We start from the raw sequence: 23,115 nt of genomic DNA, 5'->3' as shown, positions 1-23,115 counted from the left end.
GCAGGCCTGGGGGGGCCCCGCTGGGGCGGGAGGCGCGGGCCTGGGGGGCTCTGCTGGGGCGGGAGGCGCCTGCCTGGGGGCTCTGCTGGGGCGGGAGGCGCCTGCCTGGGGGCTCGGCTGGGGCGGGAGGCGCGGGACTGGGGGGGCTGCTGGGGCGGGAGGTGTGGGTCTGGGAGAGGGGCGCTGGGGCGGGAGGTGCGGGCCTGGGGGCTCGGCTGGGGCGGGAGGCGCGGGCCTGGGGGCTCGGCTGGGGAGGGAGGCACAGGACTGGGGGGAGGTGTGGGCGGGGGGGGGGCGCTGGGGCGGGAGGCGCGGGACTGGGGGAGGGCTGCTGGGGCAGGAGGTGGCTCTCGGTCCCCGGACCCCCCCCCACCCCGACCCCTGCACATGGCGGCCCCTTCCCAGCCCTCCCCACCCTCCCCACCCCACAGGGCTCAGCGAGGACCACAACCACCCGTAGTGTCTCGGTCATTTATTTATGATCAGCAGTTAGAAAACACAAACAGAACAAACACAAAGTCACCACCACCCGGGCCGGAGAGTTTGTGGCCAGGATGAGGACGCTGAGGTAGCCTAGTCACAGGAGGCCAGCTCCTCCGGCCAAGGCACCAGTGAAGGGAAAGGCCGGCCGGTCCGCTGATGCATCAGCGCATGAGGTCCCAGGACCGACGCCCTGAAAACAAGGCCAGGCTCCAGTCCCCAGGCAGCCCAGCCTCAGTGCGAGGCTGGGCTTCTGCACCAGACCCTGAGCGTCAGAGGTCGGTGCAGGTGACCGGGGTTACCCCGTGGGCGAGCAGCGTGGGCCCCAGGTCTCGGCTCAGCGTCTCCAGCAGCGCCAGGTAGCGGGGATACCGGGAAGGGTCAGCGGGTGGCCGCGGCAGGTACAGGAAGGTGAGGGCGGTGGTGGGCCCTTCTTTGCCCTCTCCACCCTCAGGGCCCCCGGGCCCCCCTCCACTGCCCTGTCCCTGCTGGGCCCGCACTAAGGCGTTGGCACTGCCAGCCAGAGCCTCTGCCTCGGCATCCCCTTGCCCACCGTTTACAAAGTCCCCTTCGGCTTCCTCCTCCTGCTCCTTGGCTGGGGTCCCCTCACCCCACACCACCTCCCGCACCTCTGCCCGAATCCTCAGCTGGCTCAGCAATGCCCTGAGGCGCCCCTCGGCTGCCCCGGGGGCCTCCTGAGGCCCCAAGCACAGGAAGATCCGAAGGCGGGCGCTATGCCAGGCAGGCACCATGCCCAAAATGGTGGCCATCTGGAGCAGAAAGAGGCCACAAACGTCCACGTAGCCAGGCCCCCCTCGGGGCCGCAACAGGTTGAGGGGCCACACGTCCACATGATGTATCTGAGAGGAGCTCCCGGACCCCCGGCTCAACCTCTCAGGGGGCAAAGACCCACAGGCCCGAGCAAGAACCACATTCTTATTCATCTTCAGGGCGTCTGCCACAGTGGCCACATAGTCCTGGGGGCTCAGCGCCCGGGGGCTCCCGGGAGCCCGGGGGGGAGGGAACAAGGTGCTCAGGGCTGGGGACCCCCCCTCCCCAGTGGTATCTTCAGCTTCAGAGAAAGCCGGGTCTGTCAGGAAATGGTCCTGGGGAGGAGAATCGTCATAAAACCCCAGAACCAAGGTGTTGGGCTTCATGCCACCTGCGGGCAGAGAGGAGGAAGAGGCACAAAGAACACAAGGAGTCACACTCAGGCTGAGTGGACTCCACACAAGACGAGCCCACTCGCGCAGAACAGCAGCAGGTGCCATACGCCTCCACCCCAGCTCTGAGATCAACATTCTATACCTTTGCACAATCACTTGGTTTCCTTAAACATTCTCATGTGCTTTTATTTATCTCTGTAATCCACCTCAGAGTCCAACTCCAATCTCTCTCTCTCTCCCCCTTCCCCCCATACCGGGGCTTGAACTCACAGCTAGGCACTGTCCCTTTCCTTTTTCTACTCAAGGTATGGCAGTCTGCCACTTGGGCCATACCTCCATTTCTGGTTTGTTGGTGGTTCACTGGAGATTAAAGCCTCATGAATTCTTCCTTTTTCTTCTTTTTTTTTTTTTTTTGCCCTGCCTGGCCTTGAACTGCAATCCTCAGATCTCAGCTTCCCCAAGTAGCTAGGATTACATGTGTGAGCTGTCACACTCAGCATAATTTAGGATGCTTTTAAAAAAGGAGCACTCCACAGCCATGGAGAATAAGTAGGTCAGAGCCATTGTCAAGCTCACACAGCATACTATTTCCACAATGGGGAAATGAGTCTAACAATATCCTGACAGAAGTTCATGGCTTTGGCTACCTGGGAACTGGCACCCAGACCCTGCCTGGGAACAGAGGAGAGGATGGGCTGGGCTTTCCAGCTGTGGTGAGGATAGTGGACCACAGCCTAGTGGACAAGAGAAAACAGAACAAAAATCACTCTGGCATGTTATCTCATGTGAGGCCACGCTATGAGATAAGTGTAACTTCCTTCTCCCCCTTTATAGATAAGGAACTAGACGCTCCACCAAGTGAAGTCACTCACCTCAGGCCTCAGGGCCCATAGGGCCCCAGTTCACAAGTAAACAGTCCACCCACGCCAAAGCTCCTCAGAGCCATCAAGCTGGCTGGGAACCAGCCTTCATGTCCCAAATCTCCCGAGTGCCACAGCTCCGTGTGAGAGAGTATGTGTGTGTGCATGTGTGCGTTAATGCCAGGCTCCAGTAGCTCATGCCTATGATCCTAGCTACTCCGGATTGTGGTTCCAAGCCAGATCAGACAGGAAAGTTCAAGAGGCTTTTACCTCCAATTCACCACCAAAAGCTGAAAGTGGAGCTGCAGCTTAGGTGGTAGAGCACCAGGCTTTCAGCAAAAAGTCTGGTGACAGGGCCCAGGCCCTGAGGTCAAGCCCTAGCACTGGCACAGAAACAACCCAAAAACCCTCCCAGTAGGCTGAAATGGCAGCCCGTCTTCCAGGGCTCTGATTTGCCCCAGGAGGGCAAGGTCTAGTATTGTTGAACTTTAGCCTGTCTGAAGTGGCGGATACACAGTGTCCTAGGATTAAGAAAGTAGGAAGAGGGTGACAGTGACCAAAAAGAAATGTACTCTTTACCTGACTTATGTAACTGTCACCCCTCTGTACATCACCTTTATAATAACAACAAAAAAGATTTAAAAGAAGGGGGGGGGAGGTGGGAAGGGGGCATGAGGGACAAGGTAACAAACAGTACAAGAAATGTATCCAATGCCTAACGTATGAAACTGTAACCTCTCTGTACATAAGTTTGATAATAAAAATTTGAAAAAAAAAAAAAAGAGGGGGAAGGAAAGGGTAGGGAAGGAGAAGGGGGTGAGAAAGCAAGGGGGGATGGGGAGGGGAAAGGGGGGGAAAGGAGGAGGAAAGTGGATTTGGAGCAGCCTGGGTAACAAGGCTAGAGGCCACTGTGCTAAGAATCACAGAGCTGGTAATGTTCCATTACACAAACATCAGCCCCCACACCCTTGGGGCATCCTTTGGGGGTGTCAGGGGCCACATTCCACGGCTCCCTGCTGTGTGAGCCTTTTCAAGCCTGTCTGCAGTACCATCTCCCCACAAAAACTTCACTGACCACATCAGTCCCTTGTGGTCTTGCTGTCTCTGAGCTCTAGTGGTCAGAGACAGATGCTTCAAGCCAGCCCGAGGCTCACATTCTCCCACTGTCTCTAGAAAAGCACTCTTCAGAGCCCAAATACTTCCCAACACAGCAAGATGGGTGCAGGAGGCTCAGACCTGTAATCCCAGCTACTCAGGAGGCTGAGATCTGTGGATCACAGCTCAAAGCCAGCCTAGAACCTGGTGCTGGCGGCTCATACATGTAATCCTAGCTATTCAGGAGGCTAAGATCTGAGGATTGTGGTTCAAAGCCAGTTTGGGGAGGAAAGTCACTGTGAGACTCTTATCTCCAGCTAACCACTCAAACACCAGAAGTGGAGCTGTGGCTCAAACTGGTATAGAGCATTAGCCCTGACCAAAAGACCTCAGGGACAGCAGCCAGGCCCTGAAGTCAAGCCCCAGAACCAACCAACCAAACAAACAAACAAACAAAAACATCCAGCCTGGAGAAAAAGGTCCAAGAGACTCTTATCTCCAATTAACCAGCAAAAAGCTGGAAGTGGTGGTGTGGCTTAACTGGCAACCTTGAGCAGAAAAAGCTCAGGGATAGTGCCCAGACCCTGAGTTCAAGTCCCAGTACTGACATAAAGGAAGAAAGGGAGAGAGAAAGAAGAGAGAGCTGGGAATGTGGCCTAGTGGTAAAGTGCTTGCCTCATATACATGAAGCCCTGGGTTCAATTCCTCAGCACCACCTTATAGAAAAAACCAGAAGTGGCGCTGTGGCTCAAGTGGTAGAGTGCTAGCCTTGAGCAAAAGAAGCCAGGGACAGTGCTCAGGCCCTGAGTTCAAGCCCCAGGACTGGCAAAGAAAAAAAAGAGAAAGAAGAGAGAATGAAAGAAAAAGCAGGGCTGGGAATGTGGCTTAGCAGTAGTGTGCTTTGCCTGGCATGCATGAGGCCCTGGGTTCGATTCCTCAGCACCACATAAACCAAAAAAGCTGGAAGTGGCTCTGTGGCTCAAGAGGTAGAGTGCTAGCCTTGAGCAAAAAGAAGCCAGGGACAGTGCCCAAGCCCCGAGTTCAAGCCCTAGGACAGAGAGACACAGAGAGAGAGAGAGAGAGAGAGAGAGAGAGAGAGAGAGAGAGAGAGAGAGAGAGAGAGGAACAGACAGCCAGGCCTTATCACCCTGTCTGCAGTCTGTTATCTTTCTTGTCTAATCTTGTCCTTCTGCAGTCCTCAGCCTGTGGTTGAGGTCTCGGGGGAGGGGAGCAGGGATTTAAAGGGGCTATGGAGAGGACCTGAAGGGACCCCAGGCCGACTGGCTCACCAAGACCCGAGATCCGCAACAGATGCTGTGCCCCCTGGCGCACAGAGGACGAGAGGGTGAGATCCACAAAGGCCTTCACTTGGGCGCGGTCCACCAGGCTCAGCCATGCCCCGTACTGTGGCTGCACGGGGTCGGAGGGCAGGGAATCTGTGGGTGAAGAGAGGAAGCAGTGATTGTAACCCCAACTTATCAAGTTTTTGAGAAGCCAAATGCCAAGAGGGATCTGAACGGGGTTAGGGTTGTTCATCAGAGAAACAGCAGAGCCAGGCACTGGTGGCTCAGGCCTGTCATCCAAGATAATCAGGAGGCTGAGATATGATGATCACAGTTCTATGCCAGCCTGTGCAGCCAAGTCCATGAGACTGTCATCTCCAATGAACCACCAGAAAACCAGGAGTGGCATTGTGACTCAAAGTGGTAGAATGCTAGCTTTGAGATGAAAAGCTCAGGGACAGCCCCACCACCAACCAAAAAAAAGCCTATGCCATGAGACTGGGAATGTATGTGCCTTAGCGGTAGAGTGCTTGCCTAGCACGCATGAAGCCCTGGGTTCAATTCTTTAGTAACACATAAACAGATAAAGCCAGAAGTGGCGCTGTGGCTCAAGTGGTAGAGTGCTAGCCTTGAGCAAAAAGAAGTCAGGGACAGTGCTCAGGCCCTGAGTCCAAGCCCCAAGACTGGCAAAAAATAAAAAAAAAATAAAAAACTCCTCCATGAGACTCTCTTACCTCCAATCAGCCACCAAAACACAAGAAATGGAGAAGGCATGGCTAAAGTGGTAGAGCACCAGCCTTGAGCAGGAAAAAACACTAAACAAGCATGCAGGGTTCTGAGTTCAAATCCCAGTATTGGCATTAAAAAAAAAAACAACAAGGTATCACACCTGTAATCCTGGCTACTCAGAAGGCTGAGATCTGAGGATCAGTTTGAAGCCAGGCCCCAAGCAAGAAAGTCCATGAGATTCTTATCTCCAATTAATGGATAGAAAACCAGAAGTAGTGGTGTGGCTCAAGTGGTAGGTAGAGTGCTATCCTTGAGCACAAAGAGGCTCAGGGACAGTGCCCAGGCCCTGAGTTCAAGCCTCACAACCGACAGGAAAAAAAAAAGCATGAAATGCTTTGTGATGGAAGTGTAGACCAAAGCAGGGAGCTACTGGGAGTGTGGCTCACCAAGATCGCCCAGGGTGACGTGGCCAAGCACATAGAGCCCTCCTTTCTTGAGCTGGTTGGCCAATCGCAGTAGAGGCAAGGCACCTCGGGGGTTCCCCACCAGGAGCAGCAGCTGAGGGCGCCAGAACTTCACGTGTTCCTTCCGGACATCCAGTCTGAGCAGATACTTGCGCACCTGCAGTTAGGGGTGGGGTGGGGTGCAGAGGAGCAGCTCCAGTCACAGCCCCACCACAGGCAGCTCTCCTGCGGGGCTCTCCCCTACTGCCTCCCCATCCTCCTGCAAGCACCCCCAAACCTGGTGGAAAAGCAAAGCCTGGCTGACGTAGCCCCAGCTGCTGGGACCTCCTCGTGCAGTGAGCAGGGCTGAGAGCAGGCCCATGAGAAGCAGGGAGCCGCCGGCCGCCCCGGGACTGATGAGAAACATCATGAGCAGACAGGAAGCCACGCCCAGCAGGCAGGTGTGCCAGGAGAACAGGTTGAAGGTGGGGCTTGGGTGGGCAGACAGGAAAAAAAGGGAGGAAGGGGATTGGAGGAGGCTTTGAACTCCCTGTGGGCCCTGGGCCCCAACCCCTCAACTGCCTTCCTCGCCAAGTGCCTCAATCCTCCCCATTTCTCCCTCCTTTTCTCCAGGCCCCCAGACATCATCTGAGTTTCTCACCGGAAGTTGGGGGCCGATGCCCACTCCAGGCTCAGGCAGGATAGGTCTACCGCTGCGTAAGCCACCAAGTAAAACACCGTGACCACAGCAGCCAGTGTGTTCAGCTTCCCTGCCAGGAGTACCAGCTGGGCAGAGACCAACAAGTGGCACATGGAGCCACATGCCAGTGAACCCTCCATGCAGTACCAGTGTCGCCCCCCAAATGCCCTGGCAACCAGGCACCAGTGGCTCACACCTGTAATCCTGGCTACTCAGGAGGCTGAGATCTTAGGGTTGCAGTTCAAAAACAACCCAGGCAGGAAAGCCCAGGAGATACTTAACTGCAATTAACCAGCAAAAAGTCAGAAGCCATGCTATGGCTCAAGTGCTTAGAGCACCAGAGCTGAGTGAAAAAGCCAAGCAAGAAAGGCCCTTAGCTGGGCACCAGTGGCTCATGCTTATAATCCTCACTATTCAGGAGGCTGAGATCTGAGGATCATCGTTCAAACTCAGCCTGAGCAGGAAAGAGTCCATGAGACTCTTTTCTCCAATTAATCACCAAAACGCCAGAAGTAGAGCTGTAGCTCAAGTGGCAGAGCACTAGCCTTGAGCACAAAAGCTCAGGGATAGTACCCAGGCCAAGTTCAAACCCCAGGAGTGGCACAAAAAGAAATAAAAAGTACATGGCCCTGCATTCAAGCCCCAGGACTGGCACAAAACATAAAAACTGCCATTGCACCTCCAGAAGTGCCAGTATATTAACCTTCTCCGTGTAAAATGTCCCATCCTGGGTGCAGCCTGCTGGCTCACCTGGACAAGGCCCCAAGAATACAGCACCGCTCCCCAGGGATTGCCACCTCGGGTCACCAGCTTGGCAGGGGCCAGGATCACTCCTGTCAAAACAGAATTGTACCCCAGCTGTCAGTCTGGGCCATGTGGGGGCAAGAAAGACCTAGAAGGACATGCCCAGAGTGTCCTGGGGGCGGAAGGGAACACACCAAAGAGGTCATCCTGGGCCAGAGCATGCAGAATGCGGGAGGCGCCAATGAGGGAGCTCATGGAGGCCGAGATGGCTGTGGCATAAATGCCGATCAACACCAGCGGGGGCCACAGGCTGATGGCGCGGAAGAAGCCGTAGTCTTCCTGAAGCAGTGTTCTGGGAGGGAAGGGAAGAGGAGCACAGGGATAATGCATGAGTGTCCTCCTTGGGTTCTGGTGAGGAAAGCACTAGTGACATTATGTGAGAGGCGGGCTTGGTGGTGCATGCCTGTAATCCCAGACCACTTGGAAAATGGAAGTGGCAAACTCACACTACATAGCCAGTCTGGGTTACATAGACACTTTGAGGTAAGCCAGGGTTACCTGGAGAGACTCAATCCAAAGCTAGGCACTGGTGGCTCAGGAGGCTGAGACCTGAGCCTGTAATCTGAAGAGATCTGAGGATCCAGGTTTGAAACCAGCCAGGATAAGAAACTTTTTTTTTTTTGCCAGTCCTGGGGCTTGAACTCAGGGCCTGAACACTGTCCCTAGCGTCTTTTTGCTCAAGGCTAGCACTCTGCCACTTGAGCCACAGCGCCACTTCTGGTCATTTTCTATATATGTGGTGCTGGGGAATTAAACCCAGGGCTTCAAGTATACGAGGCAAGCACTCTTGCCACTAGGCCATATCCCTAGCCCAGGATAAGAAACTTTTATCTCCATTTAACCAGGAAAAAAAAAAGCTGGAAGTAGAAGTGCAATTCAAGTGGTAGAGCACCAATTTTGAGTGGAAAAAAAACTAAAGGACAGTCGGGTGCTGGTGGCTCATGCCTGTAATCCTAGCTACTCAGGAAGCTGAGATCTGAGGATCCTGGTTCAAAGCCAGCTCAGGCAGGAAAGTCTGTGAGACTCTTATCTCCAATTAACCACCAGAAAACAGGAAGTGGTGCTGTGGTTCAAGTAGTACAGTTCTAGCCCTGAGCTACCCCTTGAGCTCAGGGGTAGAGCACCCAGGCCCTGAAATCAGTCCCCACAACCAGCCCAAAACAAAAAAACAAAAAACAACTAAGGGACAGCACCCAGGGCTTAGTCAAGCTCCTCCTCCCCAACCTAAGTGCTCACAACTGGCTACAGGCTAGCTCCTACCACAGGCAGCAGGTCCAATGCTCTCTACCCTAAGCAACAGTCCCTGCACCCTCGGGACCCAGGGCCAGGCACCCCCGACCCAGGTACCTGTCACAGGTGAAGCTGGAGAGGAAGAAAAGCAGGGTGTAGATGAAGAAGGTGTAAACTACCGCAATAATGGTGCCCAGAGGTATCGCCCGGCTGGGGTCCTTCAGTTCCCCTGAAGGGAGGAGGGCAGAGAGAGAGGTCAGCCCTCCTGCCATTCCCCTCCATCTCTCAGGGAGACAGCCTCCACCCGCCCCCACCCCAGCAGGAAGGGCCTCTCACCTGACATGTTGGCCCCAGCCATAATGCCTGTGCAGCCATTAAAGAGAACCGCAAACACACTGGCAAAAGTCATCATGGTGCCTGTAGTGTAGTCCTGTGAGTAGCCCGCTGGGTGGGATGGTTCCCAGGAAACAAAGAGGGTCAGCATCCCCCTGAGGATGCACACATCCTGACCCCACCCTCCCATCCCACAATGCCCCTCGTCTACCCACTATCCTCACCAAGACCCCCAGCCTGACATATCCCTCCCCCATTCTCGCCCTTTCCCTTATGTCTCCTCTTCCTCCTTGTGTGCTCAGCTTGGGCACACTAGGGCAGACCTGCCTTCTCTGAACAGGACTCTACTCTGTTTGAATAACTTTTTTTTTTTGTCAGACCTAAGGCCTGAACTCAAGGCCTTGACACTGTCCCCAAACTTCTTTTGCTCAAAGCTAGCATTCTACCACTTGAACCACAGTGCCACTTCCAGCTTTTTCTATTTATGTGGTGCTGAGGAATCGAACTCAGGACATTGATAAACGCAAACTAAGCAACTCAAGGGCAGTGGGGTGGGGGGATGGGGGGAAAATGAGAGAAAAAGAGAGAACAGATTATACTGAGCAAAAGGAAAGAAATGTATATATCACCCGACCTGGAAGAAATTGTTTTATTGTTAATGTTCATAAAGTTCATAAGCACTATAGGTTAGAATGATGATGTCCATCATTGGGAAGGTTAAAAAAAATTATGAAAGCTGGGGGGCTGGGTTGAGGGGAGGGAAGGTAGGAGAAAAATGAGGAAGGGGGTAACAAGTATGACAAGAAATGTACTCACTACCTTACATATATAACTGTAACCCCTCTGTATGCCATCTTGACAATAAAAAAAAAAAAAGAACCAAACCCAGGGCTTCATGCATGCTAGGCAAGCACTCTACCACTAAGCCACATTCCCAGCCCTTGAAGAACATTTTGTCTCTCCATTCTGTTTCCTAACTCCTTGTCATATCTCTCAAACGAGAATATCATTTTCTCACCAGAAATAGATCTTAGCCTCCCATTCATAGTGGGAAACCAATTGGAGCAGAAAAATCCAGGGGAGCCAAGCACTAGTGGCTCACACCTGTCTTCCTAACTACTCAGGAGGCTGAGATCTGAGGATCATAGTTCAAAGTCAGCCCGGGGCAGGAAAGTCCATGAGATTCTTACCTCCAAGGAACCAGCAAAAAAGCTGGATGTGGCACTGTGGCTCAAGTGGTAGGACACTGGCTTTGAGCAAAAAAAAGCCAAGCAGGATCATGAGGTCCTGAGTTCAAGCCCAGCATGAGCGCATGTGAGCATATGCATGCATGCACACATGCACACGTGCACACACACTACCAGTTCCTCCAAGACCCCAACTGTCTCATGGTCTCTTTCCACTGGACCAAACCCACACTGGGCAGATCCACATTTACCAGTATTGTTCTGGGGTTCAGACCCCCTGCCCAATATTTTCTGACATGTTTCATTCCAGTGACGCTAAGGGCCCAGCCCCCACCCACAACGGCCACCACACTGCCCAGCTCACCTCTCAAATTATCCTTTAGGGTGCTGCTGTTGAAACCCGTGAAGTGACCATACCGAGGTGGCAGAGAAGAGCCATTGGCACCATGCTGAGGAGTTATGGCAATGTCCCTGGGCCCCACTGCCACAAAGCTGACCAGGACAGAGGCCAGGGAGCCAGAAACGAGCAGAAATGTAAGGAAGGAAGCGCGGGCATAGAGACCAGCTCCCAGGGTGCACACTCCACCCACAAGGCCCAGCAGCAGTGAGCCGTAGAGCAGGTTCCAGCCATAACCCTGCGGGAGGACCTGTAGTCCATTCGACTCTGTGGCACCTGAGGACAGAAAGGCAGGGGCAGCATCAGAAAGCCTGACCTCACCTGGCACAGTGGCTCATGCTTAGAATCCTAGCTGCTCAGGAGACTGAGATCCGAGAACTCTGGTTCAAAGCCAGCCCACACAGAAAAGTCTGTGCAACTTTTATCTCTAATTAAGCAGCAAAGAAGCTAGAAGTAGGCCTAGTGGTAGAGTGCTTGCCTTGCATACATGAAGCTCTGGGTTCGATTCCTCAGCATCACATATTTAAGGGAAAAAAGCCAGAAGTGGCACTGTGGCTCAAGATGTAGAGTGCTAGCCTTGAGCAAAAAGAAGCCAGGGACAGTGCTCAGGCCCTGGGTTCAAGCTAGGGGGATGACAAAAAAAAAAAAAAGAAGAAGAAGCTAGAAGTAGAGCTGAGGTTGAAGTGGGGTGCAGTAGCCTTGAGTAAGAAAGTTAAGAGGGTTCAAACCCCAGTACCAGCACACATACACACACAAAATAAGCTCTTTTCAGGAAGGAATGGTCTCTGGGATGTCCACATAGCCTGCAGCAAACTGGCCACAAGGCATGGTAAAAAAAAAAAAAAAAATAGCAAATGCATCCCCCTGCAAGGGCCCGCTCCCTTAGGGACCCGCAATCTGGGACTCTGAAAACCCTCAGTGCCACCCAGACACCCCCCCCCCCATGGGAAGAACACAGACCAGCCCCGAAGACATCGAGCACGGACTCCACCAGCCCCAGCAGGGACACCGCGCAGCCGCACACATTAGCCAGGTAGAACATGAGGCCAATGCTGCCGCCGACCTCAGGCCCCAGTGTCCGGCTGATCATGACTATAAGCAAACAAGGGCAACGGTTAAGGAAAAAAAAAAAAACATTGAAATAGAAGCTGGACAGGGGCTACCTACCTACTCAGGAGGCTGAGATCGGAAGATGGTGGTTCAAAGCCAGCCTGGGCAGAGAAAAGTCTGGGAGACACTTATCTCTGATTAACTACCAAAAAGCTGGAAGTGGACCTGTGGCTCAAAATAGTAAGAGTGCTTGCCTTGAGGACAAAAGCTAAGTGTCTAGGACCTGAGTTCAAACCCCAGGACTAGCACAAAAGGAAGGAAGGAAGGAAAGAAGGAAGGCAGGAAGGAAGGAAGGAAGGAAGGAAACAAGGAAGTAAGGAAGGCAGATAAAAAGGCCAGGCGCTGGTGGCTCATGCCTATAATCCTAGCTAATCAGGAGGCTGAGATCTGAGAATTGCAGTTCAAAGCCAGCCAGGGCAGGAAAGTCCGTGATACTCTTTTTTTTGCCAGTCCTGGGGCTTGAACTCAGAACTTGCACTGTCCCTGAGCTTCTTTTTTTTTTTTTCCCCTCAAAGCTAGTACTCTACCACTTGAGCCACAGCACCACTCTGGCCTTTTCTGTTTATGTGGTACTGAGGAATCGAACCCAGGGCTTCATGCAGGCAGGCTAAGCAAGCACTCTACCACTAGGCCACATTCCCAGCCTCTGCGAGACTCTTATGTCTAATTAACCATCAGAAAACAAAACAAAACAAAAAACACACTAGAAGTGTCACTGTGGCTCAAAGTTGTAGAGCATTTAGCTTTGAGCAAAAGAGCTCAGGGACAGCATCCACGTCCTGACCAACTGAAAAAAGGAAGAAATGGAGCACAGGAAAGGGGGCTGCAGGGCTGCAGATGTAGAGTGCTTGCCTAGCATGCATGAAGCCCTGGGTTCAATTCCTTAGCACCACATATATAGAAAAAGCCAAAAATGGCACTGTGGCTCAAGTGGTATAGTGCTAGCCTTGAGCAAAAAGGAAGCCAGGAAGAAAAAAAAAAAAAAGAAGAAGAAGCCAGGGACAGTGCTCAGGTCTTGAGTTCAAGCCCCAGGACTGGCAAATAAAAAAAGAAAAGAAAAGGAATGGGGGCTGCCCAGGAACCACTGCAGCGGGCCTCCTGGCCAAGCCCTATCTCTGTAAAGGGCTACTCAGTTCCCTGTACAATGTATCCAGAGCTCCAATGCCACCTTTACACCCAGCTTTCCTCATCTCAAAAATGACCAAAGGGGGGCTGGGGATTTAGCTCAGCGGAAGAGCGCCTGCCTGACAAGGTGAGCTCAAGGCCCCCAGTTTGGTCCTCAGCTCTAGGGGGTGGGGGGACTATAAAAGATCAAAAATGATCATAGGGAAACACTGTTAGAGGATCGTGACTATTCATCAGAACTTGCCAGGTCCCCACAGAAGGGAGATACTGACCCCTTCCTCATCCACCCCCCCTCCACCACTGTTGCAGGATACAATACGCCCCGCCCCCTCGCACAGCTCCATTGGTGGCGATGGCACAGACGGAGAGGACGGTGAGTGCCAAGATGAAGTAGGCAACCAGAAGCATGGCCAGAGCCTGCAGCAGCCCAGCGTGGCCCACCACAAACCCTGGATTGGGTGCAAGGGGAAGAGCAGGTCACCCGGTAACAGCCTCCAACAGCCCTCCACCCCCCACTTCTCCTAGGGACCCTCCCCTGCCTCCACATGGCATACCCCCTCCTCCAACTTCATCCCCCAACTCACCGATCCTCAAGAAGACAACGATACTGAACATGGACAGGACCGTGGGCACCACCACGCCCAGGAAGGTGGAGAGCTTCCGGGTGGATGTCCCCCCAGGTCCTCCAGCTCCACCGGCAGGGAAGGCAGCCCCCTCCTCCCCCAGGAGCCGGTAGGCCAGCAGAGGGGAGTTCTCACTGGCCATGGCTGAGCCCAGGCAGAGGAAGCCACAGATGGGTCAGTCTGGCGGCCTGGAAATGAGATTGTGCAGCATAGATAGCCCCCTCCTCAAACAAAGTCCTAACCAAACACCCAGAAGGTTCTCCAAAAGGAGAGCTTTGAGGAAACATGCGCACACACCAGACATCACGTGTACACACACATCGTGTACATACCCCGTGTACACACACACACACACACACACACACACACACAGAGCCAGGCGGCTAAAAAGAGCCCTTGGGGTGCTAGATGCCCCCAGGGGCCGTTCCGCAATCTTGGGTGTCCGGCCTGGGTATCAAGGCCACCCCTTCCCCCAGACCCTGGCCCCTGGCACCAGGGTTTAGCCAGCCTCTCAAACCCTGCAGAACTAGCGGCACAGAGGAAGCAAATCTCCCAAGAGGGAAGTAAGTTACCGGCAAGGCCTCCACCCCTCCTGACAGTCCTGGGCCCCCCAAGTCCCCTCCACACCATCCACCCCTACCCAGCCACAGGCAACAAGAAAACTTCCAAAGCCCCCCTCTCCGCCAGCCCCCTCTCCAGACTCCTCCCACTCACACAGAGGTGCCCCCCCACTCTACCCACCCAAACATCCCATGGCCAACCCCGGCCGGCTCGCCCCCTCCACGCTCGGTCCCCGGCCCGCTCCCCCACCCTCAGGCTCCGGCCCACCCGCTCCCGCGGAGGATGGGGTAGGCGGCCCGGCCTCCCCCGGCAGGCGCACCCTGCAGCGGGGCGCGCAGGGCGCTCGCTCACCCCTCGCAGGCCGATCAGGTTCGGGCGATCCCCGCGCGCCGGGGGACCCGCTACACCCGGGGGGCCGCGGGGGCCGGAAAAGGCTGCCGGCGGCCGGGATGCCAGGCCCAGAGCCTGCCCACCTCCCGGCAAGGCGCCCCATTGGCCCAGGCTCAGGCTCCGCCCCTGGGCGCGGTCTTCGGGGGGGCGTGCCCAAAGTGTGGGCACGTGCCTTGTGAGGCCACGCCCCTCTCCTGGAGCTGGCGGGGGTCGGCCCGGGCGGCCGTCTCCCGCCCGGCGGTGACTACGGTCCTCACCGCCCCCCGCCCCGGTACCCAGGTGCAGACGACCCCATGCCGGCCCCGACCGGGAGGAGTTGCCATCTGAAAGGGGCCTGCGGGGCCGGCCGAAGACAGCCGGTGGGCGGGGCGGGACTCCGGCTCAGGTGCGAGACGGGGAACTGCAGGCGGCCTCCGTGATGGTGATCGCTCGGAGCCCTTGGAGCCCGACTTCTCCGGCCTCTGGGATCTACAGGCCCGTGCGCTCCGCCCCTCGCCCCTCGCCCCCAGCGCGGGGTCCAGGCCCTGCCCGCCCGCCGCGCTCTCCGCTTCGGCCACCAGGGGGAGGCCTGGGCCACTGGTCCGGCCGGAGGCTGAGGCGAGGCCTGTCAATCTCAGCATCTTCGCTGCCTGGGAGGGGCTCTCACCCCCAGATTCACCCAGCTCTCAACTTTGGGGCCCCTCTTCACGCTTCCAGGTTCCATCAACAGCCACGATTCTTTATCTGAAGAAAGGGGTGAACTGGAAAAACCTCCCTAAGATTCATGAGCTTAAGTGTATGCCTGTACTGGGGCTTGAACCCTGGGCCTGGGCACTGTTCCTTAGCTTTTTTAGCTCAGAGCTGGTGCTCTGACATTTGAGGCACACCTCCAACTTCAAGCTTCTTGCTGGTTAATTGGAGGTGAGAGTCTCATACTTTACTGCCAAGGCTGGCTTTGAACTGCGATCCTCACATCTCAGCCTCCTGACCAGCTAGGATCCCAGGCGTGAGCAACCAGTACCTAGCAATTTGAAAATACTTTGCAACTATGTAGTTTAAGGAATCTCAAGGAAAGCTGTAGATCGATAAAGGAATGGAAGGGCCGGGCACTGGTGACTCACAATTGTAATATTAGCTACTTAGGAGGCTGACATCTGAGAATTGTGATTTGAAGCCAGCCATAGCAGGAAAGTCTATGAGATTTATCTCCAATTAAGTATATATACACACACACACGAAGTGACACTATGGGTCTAACAAAAAAAGCTCAGGGACAGTGCCTAGGCCCTGAGTTCAAGGCCCAGGACTGCCATACACACAAAAAAGGAGGAATGGATATGAGAATGCAATAGGGTTTTGGTTTTTTTTCCTGAACACATTTCCTTTATTTAAACTTTTTTTTTTTTTTTTTTTTTGGCCAGTCCTGGGCCTTGGACTCAGAGCCTGAGCACTGTCCCTGGCTTCTTCCCGCTCAAGGCTAGCACTCTGCCACCTGAGCCACAGCGCCCCTTCTGGCCATTTTCCATATATATATGTGGTGCTGGGGAATCGAACCTAGGGCCTCGTGTATCCGAGGCAGGCGCTCTTGCCACTAGGCTATATCCCCAGCCCCTATTTAAACTTTTTTACAAAATGAAACAAGAGGCCCATTTGCTGCAGTTATTTGAAAAGTAGTCAGATTTTCATAACACATCTTATTTTTTGTTGCCATCTAGTTGGAATTAACAAATTTAATAGTTCAAAGAAATACAAATGACCCAAATAGACAGTTATCCAATCTTAAGTCCAAATTCTATTGAGACAGAAAAACTGAGGAAACACTGATTCTTGCATATTTTGGTTGGGACTATAAATTGGCCAATCCTTAAAGAAAGCAACCTGCCAGTGTAAAAAAAAAAAAGTGTACATTTTTATATAATTATGAGGATCAGGGATGATGATTCTGAGTTTGGGACCAGTCTAGGCTACATGAGACCTATTCACCAAGTATTAAAAAAAAAATGTACAGAAACTGGGTATGTAGCACATGCTGTAGTTGCAGCACCCAAAAGGTTGAGGTAGGACTGTGTTGAGCCTATTCATTTAAGGCCAGTGTAGACAACAGAAGACTTTGTTTCACATACAAGAACAGAAAATAACACACACACACACACACACACACACACACACACACACACACACAAACTGAGCATGGCCATAGACATGCCTGTGTTATTAAACCGTGAGTTTGAGGGCAGCCTGGATAACATAACAAAGTCCTGTCATACACAAAAAGAGAAAGACCCACAATCTGGGCATAGTAGTGCTGTAGTCTCAGCACTCAAGGTTAAGCAAAAAGAAAAAGACCTCAATCTGGACATGGTAGTGCTGTAGTCTGAGCATTCAAGGTTAGTAAGCAAAAAGAAAAAGACCCCAATCTGGGCATGGTAGTGCTGTAACAATAGAGGGTTATTCTGAACAAAATATATGCATGGCTGAAATATCTTGGTACAATTAATACATCCACAAGTGACACAGAAGTAAAATAGACATTGTTATTGGGAGAGGGGATCAAATAGCAAGAGTACAGTGGTCTATCAGAGAAGGAGAATGAAGAATACAGGTCCAAGTACTTTATTTGCATTTGCATGTGTGAAAATAAAATAAGCTCTGTTGAGATTGTTTTAGGTAGGGGAGGAGAGAGGGAAGGGAAAGTGATAGAGGGGTGAATTTAATCCAGATACATTAAATGCATATTTGATACAATAAAACATGCATACATGATACAATGAAACACCCTTTATATAACTAATGTATACTAGTTTTGTTGTTCTTGTTATTTTTAAAGCCAGGTGCAGGTGGCTCCTGACACTCAGGAGGCTGAGATCTAAGGAACATGATTTGAAGCCAGCCAGGGCCAGAAATTTTGTGAGACCCTTATCTCCAATTAACCACCAAAAAAAAAAGCCAGAAATGGAGCTGTTGCTCAAGTAGTTAAAAAAAAAAAAAAAGCCAAGCAAGGCCCCAAGTTCAAGCCTCAGGACTGGCACAAACAAACAAACAAACACAGCCCCAGCAAACTCATCCAACTGTTTCCAGCAGCAGTTGACTATGGCTGCAGCAAATGTCACCCAACTATGGCAGCCATGTCATTTCAGATTCGTGGCCATTAAACTCAAATGGGCCTTCATTGCCACTGGGTACCCCTGCCAACTTTTCTCAAGTTCATTTACTCTCCCATATCTATAGGTTCAAATCCTCATCCCTCCCTTCATCCTTCCCATGCTTGCTCTGCCTTCCTCATCTTACTTCCAAGTCCTGCTTTCCTTTTATTTATTTACTATTTTTGTATTCCAGCTCACTCAGGGCTGGCACTTTTCACTCAAGACTGGCGCTCCACCACTTGAGCTACAATTCCAGCTTTTTGCTGGTTAACTGAAGGTAGAATCTCAAAGCATGTTCTGCCTTGGCTGACTTTGAACTGCAGTCCTCAAATTTCAGCTGCCTCCTAAAGACCCAAGATTACATGAATTAACAACCCGCAGCCTGCCTGACTCGGAACTGGAGAGTTTTTCACCATTTACCTTCCACCTCCTTGTGATCTCACCCAATTTCATAGTTTTAAATATCATCCAATAATAGTGCAAGGGTGTATCTGTAGCACAGACCTCTACTCTAGATTTAAGAACATTCCTTCTCATTTTTTATTAGCACAGATCCTCCCTCATTACTCCTGCCCCTTAGCTATCACACCTCCAGGCCCCTCTGCAGTAGAGAAGCCAGTTTAAGAGCAAACTTCCCTCTCTTCCTTTGTTTGGCAATTGTATAAAGCTCTTCTCTCTCCCCAACACATTCATCTCTTAAATACTTTTTTTTTTGCCTGTAAACTTTATTTTGTTTCAAGGCCTCCATCTAAGAATCCCCTACTAATGTTGCTCTTTCTTTTTTTCTCTCTTCCTTTCTTTCTTCTTCCACCTCCTTCTTTTTCTTCTTTGTACTAGGGTTTGAACTCAGGACCTTACACTTGCTAGGCATACACTCTATCTCTGAGCCACACCTCCAGGCCTCTCCTTTTTTTTTTTTTTGGTCAGTCCTGGGCCTTGGACTCAGGGCCTGAGCACTGTCCCTGGCTTCTTTTTGCTCAAGGCTAGCACTCTGCCACTTGAGCCACAGTGCCACTTCTGGCCGTTTTCTGTATATGTGGTGCTGGGGAATCGAACCCAGGGCCTCATGTATACAAGGCAAGCACTCTTGCCTCTAGGCCATATCCCCAGCCCCCTCTCCTCTTTTTTTGACTTTCTTTTTGCTTTTTTTTTTTTTTAAGCTAAGTCCTACAGCTAGGACAACAGACATGCAGTGTGTGTGTGTGTGTGTGTGTGTGTGTCCTAATTGGCCTGGAACTTTAATTCTCTGTATCTCAACCTCAAAAGGTGCCAGGATTACAGGAATGAGCCACCAACGTCCAGTTCCTTCTACTAGCATTTCTACGGGGCCAAGTGAGAAACTGAATCTTGGCATATCCTACATCAGATGTGTAGATCAACCCTCACCACAAAATACTCCTTCAGTCATCTTCTTATCTACCAATTATTCACCCTGCAAACTTTGAGGTTCTACTTCAGTATGGTCTCTCACACTCCACACCCTTCAACAATTCCTTTTTCCTTTGACTTTTTTTTTGTAATTTATTTATTAATTAATTTCCTTTGACTTCCAAGAAACAATCAAGATACAATCCATTCAGGACTAACCACTCAAGCAGCCCCCAGCTCCTCTTCCCACCCCTCCGTAGTTGTCCTGCTCTGACCTTTAACCCAGAGGCTATCCTCAACATAGCCCTTAAAGGTTCTATCCAAGCAAACATCAGCTAGTGAGGCTTTCTTTTCCAAAAATCCTTTCCCAAAACTCCAATGGCTTCCCATTTCCCTCAAAGTAAAAGCCAAACACTCCACCAATCAATGGAGGGAGAGGCTTGAGTCACCAACTACAGTCCTGGTTCACACTTGGGAGTCTTAGCATGCATATTGGTAGTGTCTCCTTTTGCTCGCAAGTGTCAAGGTCCTGTATACTTTCCATGGATGTACTCACAGATTCCTACCCAGTTTGCACATCAACCTCTCTCTTCATTGCCCCCACAAAGGTCTTCCTGCTGGGCTGTGAGCAACCCCAAAAATGTTCTTGTGGTATAGAAGACATGATGAATGAGCCAACCTCAGCTAAGTCTTCTGAACTCAAATATTTATTTACTCGTGTGTGTGTGCGTGTGTGTGTGCGCACATGTGTCCGAGTGCACCAGTCCTGGGCCTGGCACTCAGAGTCTGGGTGTCCCTTAGCTTTTTCTCTCAAAATTGGCGCTTTGCCACTTGAGCTATAGTTCCACTTCCAGCTTTTGGGTGGTCCATTGGAGCTAAGAGTCTCAAAGACTGTCCTGCCTGGGCTGGCTTCCTACGGATATTCTCAGGCCTCAGCCTCCTGAGGAGCAAGCACCGGTGCTCAGTTAGAAGGTTCTCCTTTGGCCTTGCGAAGCGTGTGCAGGTCTGCAACCCAGCGGCGGAGAGGCTGAGGCCTGCCGGGTCTCCTCCCAGCCCACCCACCAAACCGGCCGTGGGCGGGGCCCGAGGTCACGTGGCGGCGTAACCACGCCCCCTGACGCCGGACGGCGGCGCCGCGGTGGCTTCGGAGAGCGGGCGACCAACGAGAGGACGCCGCTCCGCTAGAGCGTCCCTGCCGCCGCTTTTTTTTCCCCTCGCGTCCCGAGAAGGCGCGAATTCTGGAGCTTCGTGCTGCTCTTCCTCTCCACCACCATGTTTTTTAGGGGAAAAAGTAACATAACAAAAAACAAGACACGCATTCCTGTCCCTCGGAGCTCGCTCGGTGGCCGTCCCCCACCCCCCACCCCCGCCTGTTGGGATCCCCATCGTCCCTGGGATTCGCCTTCTGTGGTTGGGGGGCCTCGGGTGCCAGGCAGCCTCAGCTCCCCGGGACCCCGGGCCACACAGCCCACCGGCCCGCCGCTCTGCCCTCGGCTCCCTGGGACTAAGGCTGCGCCCCTCCACCGGGTCCCTGGGGCAGATGGGCCCAGGCCGCCGCCCCCACAATTTCCTGCAGCTCCAGCAAACAAAAGGCTCGGGAAGAGAGGCAGGCCGAGCCGGGCGCCCCTCCTGCAGGAAGAACCAAGGGAGCGAGAGAGAGAGGGCCCCGGAGGCAGCGGCCTGCGGGCCCGGCGGGTGGGGCCCCCGGCCTCCTCCCAGACCCGGGAAGCCGGGGACCCATGGGTCCAGGGGTGGGGCGGGCTGCACACCGGGAGTTAGAAGCCAAGCGCCCGGGCGGGACACGTGGGTTTGCGGGAGCCAGGTCGTGGATTCCTTGGTGGGGTGAGGTCAGCTTTGGGGGTTGGAGGGGATGGGGGAGCCCGGTGAGGCCCAAATGGGAATGGTGGGGGCTGGGACGGCGACCTGAAGGCCCGGCGTCATCTCCTCTGGAGGCCCAGCCTGCCACCCCCTGGCCCAACCTGCTACCCTCTTGTGCTGGCTCCACCCAAGTCTGGCTTCCTGCTCCTCCCAAAAATCCGAACTTTCCTCTGCCAAGCTCCACTAACCAGCCCAGAGGTTTCCAGCCCCTGCCATACCCTTGTAGACAGGCCTGTGGCCACAAATAGTCCTTATAATCCCACCTAGAGTCAGTGTCCTGACACCCCAGCCCCCATTCCCCACAGAGATACAATGGTAAGGGAAAGGCCACGTGCAGTGGTGGTGGGGCGCTGGCATGCCTGGGGGCTTCGGCTCATATCCTGTCAGGCTGCCAGGGGAAGAGAGGAAACAAAAGACTTCCCCCTGCTGGGACAATGGAGGCTCCCACCACCCCTCTCCCATCCTCCCCTCCACCTTTCTACTTTTCCCTCCCCTCTCCAGCCTTCATAGTTTAGGGCCCCCAGCCCCTGAGCCCCCGTACCTCTAGTTCTCCACTCACAGGGCCCCTCTGCCACCCCTGCCTTTCTTTCCTCTCCAGCTCCACCTCCACCAAGGCTCCCCTTCCCAGTCCTGCCTTATCTTCTCTATTCCACCAGGAGTCCTCACTCTTCCTCCCCGCAGTGTTATGATCCGGGACAGGGTGCAAAGGTCTCCCTGGAACCCTGTGGGGGAAATCACAGCCCTTCGATGGCCAGTGGAAGAGAGGCCTGGCTCAACAAAAGGACTCCAAGGCAGAGAGGCCTTGCCCCTCCTGTTAGCCTGCACCCCTTGAGAGAGGAGGAAGTGGCTGGTGGGTCTTTTTGTATGTCTGTCTAGAAGTACTGGGACTTGAACTTAGGGCCTAGGCACTTTCCCTTAGTTTCCTCAAGGTGGATGCTGTACTACTTGAGCCACACCTCCCGTTCAGCTTTTTGCTGCTTAATTGGAGATAAAAGTCTCATAGAGTTTCCTGCCTAGGCTGGCTTTGTACCTGATTCTCAGATCTCAGCCTCCTGAGTAGCTAGGATTACAGTTGTGAGCTACCTGCATCTGACTGTCCGTTTTTTTTTTTTTTTTTTTTTTTTTTTTTTTTTGTTGTTGTTGTTGTTGTTTTGTCAGTCCTGGGGCTTGGACTCAGGGCCTGAGCACTGTCCCTGGCTTCTTCTTGCTCAAGGCTAGCACTCTGCCACTTGAGCCACAGCGCCACTTCTGGCCATTTTCTGTATATGTGGTGCTGTTTTGTTTTTTGCTCCTCCTGGGCTTGGACTCAGGGCCTGAGCACTGTCCCTGGCTTCTTTTTTTGCTCAAGGCTAGTACTCTGCCACTTGAGCAACAACGCCATTTCTGGCCGTTGTCTCTATATGTGGTGCTGGGGAATTGAACCCAGGGATTCATGTATGCAAAACAAGCACTCTTGCCACTAGGCCATATTCCAGCCCTGTTTGTTTGTTTGCTTGCTTTTGTCGGTTCTCAGGCTTGAACTCAAGGCCTGGGAGCTGTCCCTGGGCTTTTTCTAATCAAAGCTGGTACTGTACCACTTTGAGCCACAGAGCCACTTCCAGTTTTGGGGTGGTTTATTGGAGATAAGTCTCACAGACTTTACTGCCTGGGCCTGCTTTGAAGTGAGATCCTCAGATCTCAGCCTCCTGAGTAGCTAGAATTACAGGAATGAGCCACCAGGGTCCAGACTTTGGTTGTTGTTTTCAAGACAGTCTCTGACTGTGTCTCAAGACGGGCCCACGTTGGATGCTGGTTCTGAGGTTTGAACTCAGAACCTGGGTGCTGTCCCTGAGTTTATATGTTCAAGGCTAGCCCTTTACCATATGAGCCACAGCTCCATTTCTGACTTTTCTTGGTGGTGAATTGGAGACAAAAGTCTCATGGATTTCATGCCAGGGCTGGCTTTAAACCTCAGCACCCTTTTTCTTTTTTTGTCATGAACTTTTCTGCCAGGGCCAGTCTTGAATATCAGTCCTCTGGATCCTAGCATTCCGAAAAGCTAGGATTACAGACATAAGCCATTAGTGACCAAGTTGCTGGTTTGCTTTTGTTTTTCAGTCAGAGGCTCACAATGAATTAAGCCTAGGGTGGCTTCAACCTTGAAGGTTTCTTCCCTCCACATCCCAAATACTGACTGGGATTACAACGTTGTGTGTGATGAGTTCCAGAGGTTTGTTGTGGTCAGAGTGGGA

General features: G+C 52.8%; 1 protein-coding gene across 1 annotated transcript; it reads right to left on the bottom strand.

Moving 5' to 3' along the window:
- Nucleotides 1-468: 468 nt before the first annotated feature.
- Slc12a9 (solute carrier family 12 member 9) lies at nucleotides 469-14,579 on the bottom strand. The gene is made up of 14 exons (XM_048368434.1): nucleotides 14,478-14,579; nucleotides 13,527-13,753; nucleotides 13,257-13,391; nucleotides 11,668-11,799; nucleotides 10,675-10,983; nucleotides 9,127-9,234; nucleotides 8,908-9,019; nucleotides 7,695-7,852; nucleotides 7,507-7,589; nucleotides 6,718-6,842; nucleotides 6,355-6,547; nucleotides 6,060-6,234; nucleotides 4,891-5,037; nucleotides 469-1,642 (listed from the first exon to the last, which is right to left on the bottom strand). The coding sequence occupies exons 2-14, from the start codon at nucleotides 13,705-13,707 to the stop codon at nucleotides 753-755; spliced, it is 2,748 nt and encodes a 915-aa protein (XP_048224391.1). The 5' UTR covers nucleotides 13,708-13,753; nucleotides 14,478-14,579; the 3' UTR covers nucleotides 469-752.
- Nucleotides 14,580-23,115: the final 8,536 nt, after the last annotated feature.

Source organism: Perognathus longimembris, chromosome 1 (genome assembly GCF_023159225.1).
Source record: "Perognathus longimembris pacificus isolate PPM17 chromosome 1, ASM2315922v1, whole genome shotgun sequence".
Lineage (NCBI taxonomy): Eukaryota > Metazoa > Chordata > Mammalia > Rodentia > Heteromyidae > Perognathus > Perognathus longimembris.
This window is presented reverse-complemented; position numbering and strand designations above follow the sequence as displayed.

What these genes read in the sequence shown, in the direction of transcription:
- Slc12a9 (XM_048368434.1), bottom strand. Translation starts at nt 13,707, where the DNA reads ATGGCCAGTGAGAACTCCCCTCTGCTGGCCTACCGGCTCCTGGGGGAG. An exon ending in AGGCTTTGCTTTTCCACCAG is followed by an intron (nt 6,235 to 6,354) that starts GTTTGGGGGTGC and finishes CCCTAACTGCAG; the next exon opens with GTGCGCAAGTATCTGCTCAG. An exon ending in GTTGCGGATCTCGGGTCTTG is followed by an intron (nt 1,643 to 4,890) that starts GTGAGCCAGTCG and finishes CTCTGCCCGCAG; the next exon opens with GTGGCATGAAGCCCAACACC.